Genomic DNA, 12642 nt, shown 5'->3' with positions numbered 1-12642 from the left:
TCTTGAACTCCTGGCCTCGTGATCCACCCGCCTTGGCCTCCCAAAGTGCTCGGATTACAGGTGTGAACAACTGTGCCCGGCCTACTACTGTGTTTTACAGATGAACTTGAGGATCTGAGGGGTCAAGTCATTTGCCTGAGGACACACAGCCCAACTCTGCCTTTAACACTGACCAGGCAAGTGAGGGCAGCGGTGATGAGAATGGAGTGGTGGCTAAAGCCCCACTCTTCTGGGGCCAGAGGATAGTTCCAAAGTCCCAGGCAAGGGGAGTTCCATCTTCCAGTCCCGCCTCCTGGTTGTCAGCTGCGCTGATAACGGCCCAACTAGGAGTTGTGAGGCTCCAGCCTCAGGCCTCACTTGCCCCACCCATTCGGCTTGCAGACCTCTCAGCTAACTGGAACCTGTGTCCACAGAATGCTGTCCAGTTTCAACGAGTGGCTTTGGCAGCACAGGTTCTGGTTACCACCCAATGTCACATGGGCAGAGCTGGAAGACCGGGATGGCCGTGTCTACCCCCACCCCCAGGACATGCTGGCAGCCCTGCCCCTGGCACTGGTCCTCCTGGCCATGCGCCTCGCCTTTGAGAGGTGAGTGTCTGCCCTGCCGCAATCCATCGCCCCCGCGGTCACTCCAGTATGTGCTCGTGCCCTGTGTGCAATTTGCCATTGCAGCATGTCCCGAGTGGAAGCTGGCTTTGCACCAAAGTGCTTTTTCCAGCTCCAGCCTGCCCCCAGCCCCCACCACCCACAATTCTGGCCTCTGATTGCTGGTTTATAGGAACACTGCCCGCAGTTGAGGGCTGGGTGTGCCAACATCTTCATAAAACAGGGATGGGAGGCCGGGCACCGTGGCTCACGCCTGTAATCCCAACACTTTGAGAGGCTGAGGCGGGCGGATCACTTCAAGTCAGGAGTTCAAAACCAGCCTGGCCAACATGGTGAAACCCCATCTGTGCTAAAAATACAAAAATTAGCTGGGCGCACACCTGTAATTCCAGCTCCTCAGGAGGCTGAGGCGGGAGAATCGCCTGAACCTGGGAGGCGGAGGTTGCAGTGAGCCAAGATCGTGCCACTGCACTCCAGCCTGGGCAACAGAGCAAGACTCCATCTCAAAAAAAAAAAAAAAAGGCAAATGTGAGCTGGGGGTGTTATCCCATCCCAAAGGCATCCCAGGGCCTTAGTGAAGGACAGTGGGGTGGGCGGAGGGTTTTCCAGTTTCAAATGCAGGGGTTTTAGCCCTTTAAACAAAAAAATTGAATCTAGGCCAGGCGTGGTAGCTGATGCCTGTAATGTCAGCAATTTGGGAGGCTGAGGCAGGTGATCGCTTGAGTCCAGGAGTTCAAGACCAGACTGGGCAATATGGTGAAAACCTGTCTCTATTAGAAAAATACAGGCCGGGCACGGTGGCTGAAGCCTGTAATCCCAGCACTTTGGGAGGCCGAGATGGGCGGATCACGAGGTCAGGAGATCGAGACCATCCTGACTAACACGGTGAAACCCAATCTCTACTTTAAAAAAAAAAAAAAATACAAAAATCTAGCCGGGCAAGGTGGCATGCGCCTGTATTCCCAACTACTCAGGAGGCTGAGGCAGGAGAATGGTGTAAACCCGGGAAGCAGAGCTTGCAGAGAGCTGAGATCCGGCCACTGCACTGCAGCCTGGGCAATAAAGCAAGACTCCATCTCAAAAAAAAAAAAATTACGCTGGGTGCAGTGGCTCCCATCTGTAATCCCAACACTTTGGGAGGCCGAAGCAGGCGGATCATGAGGTCAGGAGTTCGAGACCAGCCCGACCAGCATGGTGAAACCCTGTCTCTACTAAAAGTACAAAAAATTAGCTGGGTGTGGTGGTGCACGCCTGCAGTCCCTGCTACCCAGGAGGCTGAGGTAGGAGAATTGCTTGAACCCAGGAGACAGAGGTTGCATTGAACCAAGATCATTCATGCCACTGCACTCCAGCCTGGGTGACAAGAGCAAAACGTCATCTCAAAAAAAAAACCTCAGCCCCACCAGTAGCTGGGACTACAGGCACGTGCCACCACGCCCGGCTAACTTTTTTTGAGACAGAGCTCTTTCACCTTGGCTGGAGTGCTATGGCACGATCTCGGTTCACTGCAACCTCTGCCTCCCAGGTTCAAGCAATTCTCTGACCTCAGCCTCACAAGTAACTGCAATTACAGGCATGTGCCACCATACCTAATTTTTGTATTTTTAGTAGAAACGGTGTTTTGCCATGTTGGCCAGGCTGGTCTCAAACTCCTGACGTCAGGTGATCCGCCTGCCTTGGCATCCTAAAGTGCTAGGATTACAGGCAAGTGACACCACAACCCAGCTAACTTTTGTAGTTTTAGTAGAGATGAGGTCTCACCATGTTGCCCAGGCTGGTCTTGAACTCCTGAGTTCAAGCGATCCTCCCACCCTCCACCTCCAAGAGGAGATCCTGCCTCTTAAAACAAAAACCAGAATCCTGAGCTCAAATTTCAGGTCTTTCAGCTGCTCACAGTGTCTCCTCGGGCATGTCTCTGACCCTCGGAGCCTCAGTTTACCCATTACGACAATGGGGACTAAGTTAGGGTTAGGTGAGCCAGTGTATAACATGGACTTGGCCCCATGCTTAGCAGATAACAGCTCATTAAGTATCTGCCCTTTATCTCTGCATCATGATTTAGTCTGCAATGAGTTCTTGCTAGGCTGCTCTCAGCCTTTCCCCAAATGAGGGATGATGTTGGGATGGACGGTGGATGTAAAATTCGGTCCCCACCTGTGGTGTTGGCGCGCCCTCTTGTGGGCAACATGTTGGTTGACCAGGGTCCCTGATCTGCAAGTCTTTATCCTGAATGGGGGATGCTAGGAGGAGGGGCTTGGAGCGGGAACAGCCCCTGCCCGTGGGGAGCCCCCAGTCTGGCGAGGGGTCAGGCCAGGACCCAGGTCACAGTGAGACAGGCAGTGAAGAGACTCTTATCTCTGGTTTGGAATTGGGCAAAGGTACCTGTGTTCCCCAAGAGCTGGTCTGCACACCCTCACCCAGCAGACACATCACAGGTTCATGTGCCTTTTTTTTTTTTTTTTTTTTTGAGATGGAGACTCTGTCTCCCAGGCTGGAATAGAGTGATGCCATCCTGGCTCACTGCAACCTCCACCTCCAGGTTCAAGCAATTCTCCTGCCTCAGCCTCTCGTGTAGCTGGGATTACAGGCACATGCCACCACACCCAGATGATTTTGTATTTTTAGTAGAGACAATGTTTCACCACATTGGTCAGACTGGTCTCGAAATTCTGACCTCACGTGAGCCAGCTGCCTTATGTTTGGTCAAACACAGCAGCCGGGCTACCCCTTCAGGGCCCCAGGGGATGAGGCCGGGAATAAGTGGAAAATCGAGTCCTGTTTCATGAACCTTTCTGACTCTGGACCTCCAAACCCTCTGAGCAGATGGAGAAGACAGACCCCAAGTTGTACATACCCTGCCCTGTGCCAGCTGTGACCTCTGAGACTTGGTTTACCCACCGATAGCATGTCTGCCCCCTCATGCATAGGCAGTCCCGTCTCTTCACCTGGGCTAATGGGCTCTATCTCCCTTGCACCCAGATTCATCGGCCTGCCCCTGAGCCGGTGGCTGGGTGTGAGGGATCAGACCAGGAAGCAGGTGAAGCCGAATGCCACGCTGGAAAAATACTTCCTCACAGAAGGGCACAGGCCCGAGGAGGTGAGAGCCCCCCCCCCCCGTGCCCTGCGACTGGCACTACTGCCCTGGGGGGTGGGGCCTGCGGGGTGGTGTGTGGGTGTGTGGCCTATTTGTTGAGGCAGGAGAAGCCAAGGTGGCTTCAGGTACCCCCGAAATGCCCCCACTTTCCACTCTTCATCCCCGATTCCTTGGGAAATGAGCCCTGCCCCGCTAGCCTCCCTGGGAAATGAGGACCCGCCCCTCCAGCCTCCCTGGAAGATGGAGCCCCAGGCATACCAGTCCCACTGGGAAATGGGCCCCACCCCTCCCAGCATCCCTGGGCGATAGAGCCCCGCTCCTCCCAGCCTCCCTGGAAGATGGAGCCCTGCCCCTCCAGCCTCCCTGGGCGATGAGGACCCACCCCCTCCCAGCCTCCCTGGGAGATGAGGACCCACCCCCCCACCCCCCCAGCCTCCCTGGGAGATGGCGCCCCGCCCCTCGCAGCCTCCCTGGGCATAGTTGCACAATGGACAGGTTGTAGGACAGTGAAAGCAGTTGCATGCTCTCCTATTCTGGGGGAGGAATGGAAGGTCTGAGTTGGTAGGAGATGGAGTAACAGAAGCAGCCCTGTGACCCTCCCTCCATTCGCGTCTCTGGTGTGGCTGCTGCTAGACAGGCTCTGCACTGTGGAGACGTGGATGCATCCTGAGTGGGGTGGGGTGGGGAATGGTGAAGACCACATGCCCTGGGGGCAACAGGGCAGTTGCCACAGAGCTAGAAGCCACGTGACTCCCCCTCTACTTGTCCATTTCCCTCTTCATGTAGGGCTTGGGGCTGGGGCAAGGTCTCAACTGCCTGCCTAGGTTGGAGGTGGGAACTGACCGTTCTGGAGGGACGCAGGGAAGCCTATCTGTGGGTAGAAGAGGATGCACACCAGCATCTCTCTTAATCCCATCCCCATCAGCGACCTGCCTGCCCTATGAACAGGATTTGCTTAAGGCCCAAGTGTTCTGCAGGCCCCCCACGCTGGGACCCCCCCCCAACTCTGCGACCCCCAACACTGCCTCTCCATATAGACGTGGTCACCTTGTAGACAAGACGTGGGGCTGCAGTGGAGGAGAGGGCAGAGCCAAGTCCTGTCTGGGGCCATGGGGGAAGCCACCACAGGGCCTCTGTGACCCTTGTCCCCATCACCCCCTCCCCAGCCCCAGCTCTCCCTCCTGGCTGCCCAGTGTGGCCTCACACTGCGGCAGACCCAACGATGGTTCCGGAGACGCCGAAAGCAGGATCAAACGCAGCTGACCAAGAAGTTCTGTGAGGCCAGGTAAACCCAGAATGGGGCTGGATGGGACTTCTGGGGTGCAAGGCAGCAGGGGGGTGGTTCCTGTTTTCACAGCTCCCTCCCTATCCGCAGCTGGAGGTTTCTTTTCTACCTGTCCTCCTTCGTGGGTGGTCTCTCGGTCCTATACCACGTGAGTGTACACGAGTGTAGCTGACTGCTCACCTGCCCCGTCCTCCTGTCCCAGAAATGCCTCCTACGCCCCAGGCCTGGATATGGTGGGAGGGTGTGTGTGGAGGGGTGCAGCCGAGGAGAGAGCGAGCTGGGCCAGGCGGTGGTGAATTCACACAACAGGTACTTAGGGTCTGCCACGCACCAGAAGTTTAGGGTTCTGCAGTGAATGAGCTCCCCAATCAAGATTGAGACAGAAAAAAGCACGGCTGGGTGAAGGCAGCATTTACGAGACCATGGAAAGAGCCCCAAAGAGGCCACAGACCCAGGGTGGAAAGCTGGATTCTCACCTCCGCACAGCCTGACACCTGTTTCCCGGCAGGAATCATGGCTGTGGGCCCCAGTAAGGTGCTGGGACAATTACCCAAACCAGGTGAGTGGCAGTGTGGGTGTGTGAGCGAATGCTTAGAGGCCAGGGTGATGATCACAGTTGCTGCAGCCATGGACCTGGGACGCGAGCCCTGACACCACCATCATTCCCCACCGAGTACTACTCTGTGTCTTTGATTCCTCTGGGGAATAGAGAACGGCTAGAAAACTCCAAGCAGGTGCTTCCACCAAACCACTGCCCTTGATTACCTCCAGAGATGGGGAGCTCACTCACTGGGATTCAAGTATCCTGGTTTTGAGCAAAGGGAGTGGGCCCTGAGCCATACCCCTGCCCGACTGGAGCCTTCGCTCCCCACAGCTAACCTTGTCCTGCCCTGCTGCAGCCCCTGAAGCCATCCCTGTACTGGTGGTACCTCTTGGAGCTGGCGTTCTACCTCTCACTGCTAATCCGGCTGCCCTTTGATGTCAAGCGCAAGGTGAGGCCACACCAGAGTCTGGAAGACCCCACCACGGACAGGGAACTGGGGAGCTGGGTGGTAGGGCAGCCTCACAGCTGTACCTCGAGAGCTCCCTGGTGCCTCTTGCAGGAGGTATAGAGGCCATGGGCCCAGAGGCCACACAAACCCCTTGAAAGGACGCACTTCTTGGCCCGTAGGGTGGGGCACCCTCCAGCATCAAGGCTCATCCCCACCGTGACCCACTGTCTCCTGCAGGATTTCAAGGAGCAGGTGATACATCACTTCGTGGTGGTCATCCTGATGACCTTCTCCTACAGCACCAACCTGCTGCGCATCGGCTCTCTGGTGCTGCTGTTACACGATTCCGCCGACTACCTGCTGGAGGTGGGCCTGGCCCCTGCCTGACCCTTCCCAGCTGCTGTACCCAGCCCTCCCAGGTGCCCCTAGAGATGAAGTCCCATTCCTCCCAACTTTCCTGGGAAATGGAGCCCACCCTCCTGGCCTTCTCGGGTAATAAGGCCTCGTCCCATCTGTCTTCCAGGCTGATAAGGCCCCCCCCCCCCCCCCCCCCCATCTTCCTGGGTGATGAAGCCCCACCCCTCCTAGCTTCCTTGGGCAGAGGCCCCCCCCGGCCCCTCCCCCCCAGCTTCTCAGCTTCCTTGGGACATGAGGTCCTGCCCCCTCTGTCTTCCTGGGAGATAAAGCCCCGCCCCCTCAGCCTCCCTTCTTGGAGGATACAGCTACAGACAGGCGCATGCATGCATGTATTCACTTTTTTTTGAGATGGAGTCTCGCGCTCTCACCCAGGCTGGAGTGCAATGGCGCAATCTCTACTCACTGCAACCTCTGCCTCCCACGTTCAAGCGATTCTCCGGCCTCAGCTTCCCAAGTAGCTGGGATTACAAGTGCCCACCACCACGCCCAGCTAATTTTTGTATGTTTAGTAGAGATGGGATTTCACCATCTTGGTCAGGCTGGTCTCGAACTCTTGACCTCAGGTGATCCGCCACCTCAGCCTCCCAAAGGGCTGGGATTACAGGCGTGAGCCACCGTGCCCAGCCTGTATTTATTCACACTCTTTACCTTTCCTGGAAATGTAGGTAGTTCCTGGAATCAAGGCCCCACCCCAATTCACCTGTTCCCGTCCCATAGCACCTTCTCCTTGAGGCCAGGCCCCTGGTCCTGAGCCCATGTCTCTGTGCTGCCCGTCTCAGGCCTGTAAGATGGTCAACTACACGCAGTATCAGCAAGTGTGTGACGCGCTCTTCCTCATCTTCTCCTTGGTCTTCTTCTACACCCGACTGGTCCTCTTCCCCACCCAGTGAGTCAGCCCTCCCATGGGGGTCAGGGAGGTGGGAGGGCATGTCTGAGATTCCAGGACTGCCTCACCATTGGTACCCTGCCCTAACGAGCCGGGGATCTCGGTTGGGAGAGTTCCAGGAGAAGGCACGCCAGGCACAGGGCACAGCATATGCAAAGGTGCGACAGAGAATTAGGAATTACTCAGCGTGCCTAGACCATGGAGTGGGAGGAGGGGTCAGCGTTGCCAGTGCACCAAAGTCTGCCCGGTAAATATTTATGGGGTCTGAGTGTGCTGGGAACACAGCAGAGGCCACAGTTCAAAGATCCCTGCCCTCGTGAGCAGATACTTCATGGGTGGAGCGGATGGTAAAGGAGGCAGCCAGGTGAACTACACAGCATGCAAAGGAGAGATTTACTAATAAGAAAATAAAGTCGGGGGGCCGGACGGGGTAGCTCACACCTGTAATCCCAGCACTTTGGGACGCCGAGGCGGGCAGATCACTTGAGGTCAGGAGTTCAAGACCAGCCTGGCCAACATGATGAAACCCTGCCTCTACTAAAAATACAAAAATTAGCCAAACGTGATGGTGCATGCCTGTAATCCCAGCTACTCGGGAGGCTGAGGCAGTTGGATCACTTAAACCCAGGAGGCAGAGGCTACAGTGAATTGAGATTGTACCACTGCATTCCAGCCTGGGTGACAGAGACTTTGTTTTAAAAATAAATAAAACTGGCCAGGTGTGATGGCTCACACCTGTAATCCCAGCACTTTGGGAGTCCGAGGTGGCCGAATCACCTGAGGTCAGGAGTTTGAGACTACCCTGGCCACCATAGAGAAACCCCATCTCTACTAAAAATACAATAATTCGTACAATACTAATTATTGGTTTTAGTTAATTAATACTGGGCATGGTGGCAGGCACCTGTAATCCCAGCTACTCAGGAGGCTGAGGCAGGAGAATCACTTGAACCCAGGAGACGGAGGTTGCAGTGAGCCGAGATCGCACCACTGTACTCAAGCCTGGGTGACAGAGCAAGACTCCATCACTGCATAAATAAATTTTTTTTTAAAATGTCGGGAAGGGAGCAGGAAGTATGGGAGGGGTGGGTAGTTGGAATTCGAGTGGCAGGGAATGCCTTGCTGGCAGCGTTTGTATAGAGAGGTGGGAGGGAGGTAAGGGACAGAACCACGTTGATCAGAGGGGAAGACCGGTCCAGTCAGAACAGCATGTGCAAACGCCCTGAGGCTAGACCATGCCTGGCATGTTAGGGGAATGGTAGCAAGGCGGCCTGTGTGGCTGGAGCAGTGGGTGAGGGGAAGGGCAGGGAGGGAAGGGGGTAGGCCGTGCAGGTCCTTGAGGGCTGTGGGGAAGACCTTGGCTTTGACCCCGAGGGAGATGGGAGTCACGGAGGTCACAAGCAGAGGAGGGATTCGATCTGACCTAGCTGTTCCGGATGCCCTCTAGCAGCTGCAGCGGAACCATCATGGGAAGTATGGGCAGGAGCGAGAGGACCCAGGGAAGGCGAGATAAGTGAGCAGACTCAAGGGGATGCCTCTGGGATCAGGAGACGGGAACAGTCACAGAAGGAACTGCTTGAGGCAGCAGGAGCTCAGCCCTGCTGGGTTTGAGGGGTCTGTGGCCTCAGAGGAGACATGGGGACGGCAGTGGGCATGCCCGTCCGGGCTTCTGGGGAAAGGTCATGTAGGAGTTGCCAGTGCATGCTGGTATTTTCAGCCAGCAGCCTGGATAGCATCACCTAGGGACCAGGTGTGGACAGAGAGGCTCAGTCCTCGGGCTCCCTGATGTTTGCAGGTCGAGAGGAAGAACAGGGCCCATGGAGCGTATGAGTCAGATCACATCCCTCCTCTGGCTACAACCCTCCATGGCTCCCATCTGTCTTGGGTTCAAGGCCTGAGTAGATTAGGCAGAAGTGACTGTGAGATGGGGAGATGGTGGGGTGGGGGGAGGGGCCCAGGGAGGAGGGAAGGCCGCTGGCAACCTGTTATACTGGTTGGTGGCGGTGCAGGGCTAAACACTGTGGAGTGAGGAAGGCAAGGTCGCTGGTAACCCTACAGCTGATTACGGGATAGGAGAAACACAGCAGCTACAGCCAGTACTTTTTTTTTTTTTTTTTTGAGATGGAGTCTGGCTCTGTCACCCAGACTGGAATGCAATGGTGTGATCTTGGCTCACCACAACCTCTGCCTCCTGGGTTCAAGCGATTCTCCTGCCTCAGCCTCCTGAGTAGCTGGAATTACAGGCAGGCACTATCACACTTGGCTAATTTTTTTGTTGTTTTGGTTTTTTTGTTTTTGAAACAGGGGTTTCACCATGTTGGCCAGGCTGGGCTCGTACTCCTGACCTGCTGATCCACCCACCTCCACCTCCAAAGTGCTGGGATTATAGGCATTAGCCACCATACCCAGCCCAGCCAGTACTTTGAAGGAGTTCCAAAGAAAAGGAAATAAGCCTACAGGGAAAAGAAAAAAGTTGGTACCCAGAGGGACAGAGTAGAGTCAAGAATGAGTTTTTTGGTTTCTCCTTTCTTGTGTGAAATAACAGCAGGGTTGGCACTAATGATAAAGAACCAGCAGGAAGGCCAGGTGCGGTGGCTCACACCTGTAATCCCAGCACTTTGGGAGGCTGAGGCGGACAGATCACTTGAGGTCAGGAGTTCGAGACCAGCCTGGCCAACATGGCAAAATCCACCTATTAAAAATACAAAAATTAGCCGGGCGTGGTGGCAGGCGCCTATAATCCCAGCTACTTGAGAGGCTGAGGCAGGAGAGTTGCTGGAACCCGGGAAGCGGAGGTTGCAGTGAGCTGGATCGCACCACTGAACTCCAGCCTTGGGGGAGAGTGAGACTCCGTCTCAAAAAAACAGAAGAACCAGAGCTGAGTTTGAGAAGAGAGGGTGTGGTGGGAGTTGGGCTCCAGAACAGTGTCCCAGGCAACAAGCAAGGAGGAGTTTGAGGGGAGGAGCGGTGCTGGGGAACATTCTTTCCTACTGGCTTGGGTCGCACAATGAAAATGAAGCCCCGCCCCTCCCAGCCTCCCTGGGAGACAAAGCCCCGCCCCCGTCTGGCTATCTGGGAGATGAGGCCCCTCCCCTTTTATACTCCTTGGGAGATGAGTCCCCACCGCTTGCCTTCCTGAGACATGAAGCCCCTCACCTGAGGTGAGTAGGCGGTCACCTGCTGATGAGGGGGAGGTGATGGGGGTCTGAGGAGTAGAGAGAAGGTGTCAGAGTACCACCCAGGAAAGCAGCTGGGATCATAAGTACCGACTTGGGTGGGGTTCATGAATGGCCAGTCAGGGAGCTTCTGTGTGTTCTGCTCATTTAGTACAAGCAAGTGAGAGCAGGCCTAGCATACCCAGCTCAAGAGTGTAGGTAAGGTATGGGCCGGGTGCAGTGGCTCATGCCTGTAATAGCACTTTTTGGGAGGCCGAGACCAGCGGATCATGAGGTCAGGAGATCGAGACCATCCTGGCTAACACAGTGAAACTCCGTCTCTACTAAAAAAATACAAAAAACTAGCCGGGCATGGTGGCGGGCACCTGTAGTCCCAGCTACTCGGGAGGCTGGGGCAGGAGAATGGCGTGAACCCAGGAGGCGGAGCTTGCAGTGAGCCCAGATCGTGCCGCTGCACTTCAACCGGGGCACCAGAACAAGATTCTGTCTCAAAAATAAAAAATAAAAAAAAAGTGTAGGTATGATGCGATGGGGGACACTGGGAGCCATAGAAGGTAATGGAGCAGGGAAGGCCATGCTAGTTAGAAATTCCTAGGACCAGGGGCCACAGCGGCTGGTCAAGCCCCGGCCTCCTCCTCTCCCTCCCGCTGTAGGATCCTTTACACCACATACTACGAGTCCCTTGGCAACAGGGGCCCCTTCTTCGGCTACTACTTCTTCAACGGGCTTCTGATGTTGCTGCAGCTGCTGCACGTGTTCTGGTCTTGCCTCATTCTGCGCATGCTCCGTAGCTTCATAAAGAAGGGTCAGGTATGGCTGGACCTCCCCGGGGGCCCCAGCCCCAAGCTCCTACCTGCTTGCTCCGAGCTCCATCCCTCTCTCTGTTCCCCAGATGGAGAAGGACATTCGTAGTGATATGGAAGAATCAGATTCCAGTGAGGACGAGGCGGCGGCCCAGGAACCTCTACAGCTCAAGAACGGGGCAGCTCGAGGGCCGAGGCCAGCCCCCACTGATGGCCCTCGGAGCCGGGTGGCCGCGCGTCTAACCAGGCACACAACGGCCACATAGCCAGGCGGGGCTGGCCGTCAAGGGCTGCCCCCAACACCTTGGATATTTCTGGGGTGACTGGACTGGCGGCCCTGGGCCACCTTTCCGGAGACAGGGAGAGCCCCACCCGGGGTGGGCGGGGAGGGTTGATGATCTGTCTCCAGCCCCTTCCTTCTGCCCACCCGCCCTTCTTCCCTCTGGGCAAATGGACAGAGCCGAGAGCCAGCAGCTGGATGTTGTGCCTGGCCAGAGACACCTCCAGGCTGTAGCCTGGGGGCTGGGGGGAGCCCCAGCCTGAAAAGGGTCCGATTAGAACATAAACAGAGCCAAATTTTCTGCCTGAGAACTTGGGTCCCTATCAAAGCTCCTTCTTCATCCCCCGAGACTCCCGAGGGAGCCAGGCCTCTATACTTACATACCCCACTGACAGGATACTCACATACCCCACTGACAGGATACTCACTGCCACCCAAGGCTGCAGGGCCCCAGGGGCCCCAGATAGGAACAGAGCCCAGAGACCACCCCCTCCCCATGCTGTTCCCAGATGAGCCCCTGACTCGCCAGCCAGTGACTCAAGCCCCTCCCTCCACCCTTAGGGTACCCTTGGTCAGTCTCTCAAAGACTTACAGACTAGCTCTGAAAGGTCACGTCCTTTGCCCAAGCTCACACGGAGGTCGCGGACCAGGCCTGTCTCCGAAGTCCTTAAGTCCAGGAGATTTCCCGTCTTCGTGGTCCCTGAAGCCTCTCTTGGGATAGTGGAGGGAGTGGGGTAAAATCCCACAGGCTTCCCAAGGGTTAGCCTCGGGGAGGTCACTGTCTCTTCAAGGGTTCCAAAAATAAAGAAACGGAGGCGAGGCCAGGCCTGGTGGCTCACACCTGGAATCCCATCACTTTGGGAGGCTGAGGCAGGCAGATCACTTGAAGTCAAGAGTTCAAGACCAGCCTGGGCAACATAGTAAAACCTCATCTCTACTAAAAGTACAAAAACTAGCTGGGCAGGGTGATGCACACCTGTAATCGCAATTACCTGGGAGGCTGAGGCAGGAGAATCGCTTGAACCTGGGAGGTAGAAGTTGCAGTGAGCCAAGATCGCGCCACTGCACTCCAGCCTGGTCAACAGGGCGACACTCCATCTCAAA

General features: G+C 56.0%; 1 protein-coding gene across 1 annotated transcript; it reads left to right on the top strand.

Moving 5' to 3' along the window:
- Positions 1-343: 343 nt before the first annotated feature.
- On the top strand, positions 344-11834 carry LOC113224353 (ceramide synthase 4). The gene is made up of 10 exons (XM_026453545.1): positions 344-587; positions 3585-3702; positions 4866-4984; positions 5075-5132; positions 5493-5543; positions 5884-5976; positions 6214-6342; positions 7173-7279; positions 11109-11265; positions 11348-11834. The coding sequence occupies exons 1-10, from the start codon at positions 415-417 to the stop codon at positions 11522-11524; spliced, it is 1182 nt and encodes a 393-aa protein (XP_026309330.1). The 5' UTR covers positions 344-414; the 3' UTR covers positions 11525-11834.
- Positions 11835-12642: the final 808 nt, after the last annotated feature.

This window comes from Piliocolobus tephrosceles, unplaced genomic scaffold (assembly GCF_002776525.5).
Source record: "Piliocolobus tephrosceles isolate RC106 unplaced genomic scaffold, ASM277652v3 unscaffolded_44507, whole genome shotgun sequence".
In the NCBI taxonomy this organism is placed as follows: Eukaryota; Metazoa; Chordata; class Mammalia; order Primates; family Cercopithecidae; genus Piliocolobus; species Piliocolobus tephrosceles.
This window is presented reverse-complemented; position numbering and strand designations above follow the sequence as displayed.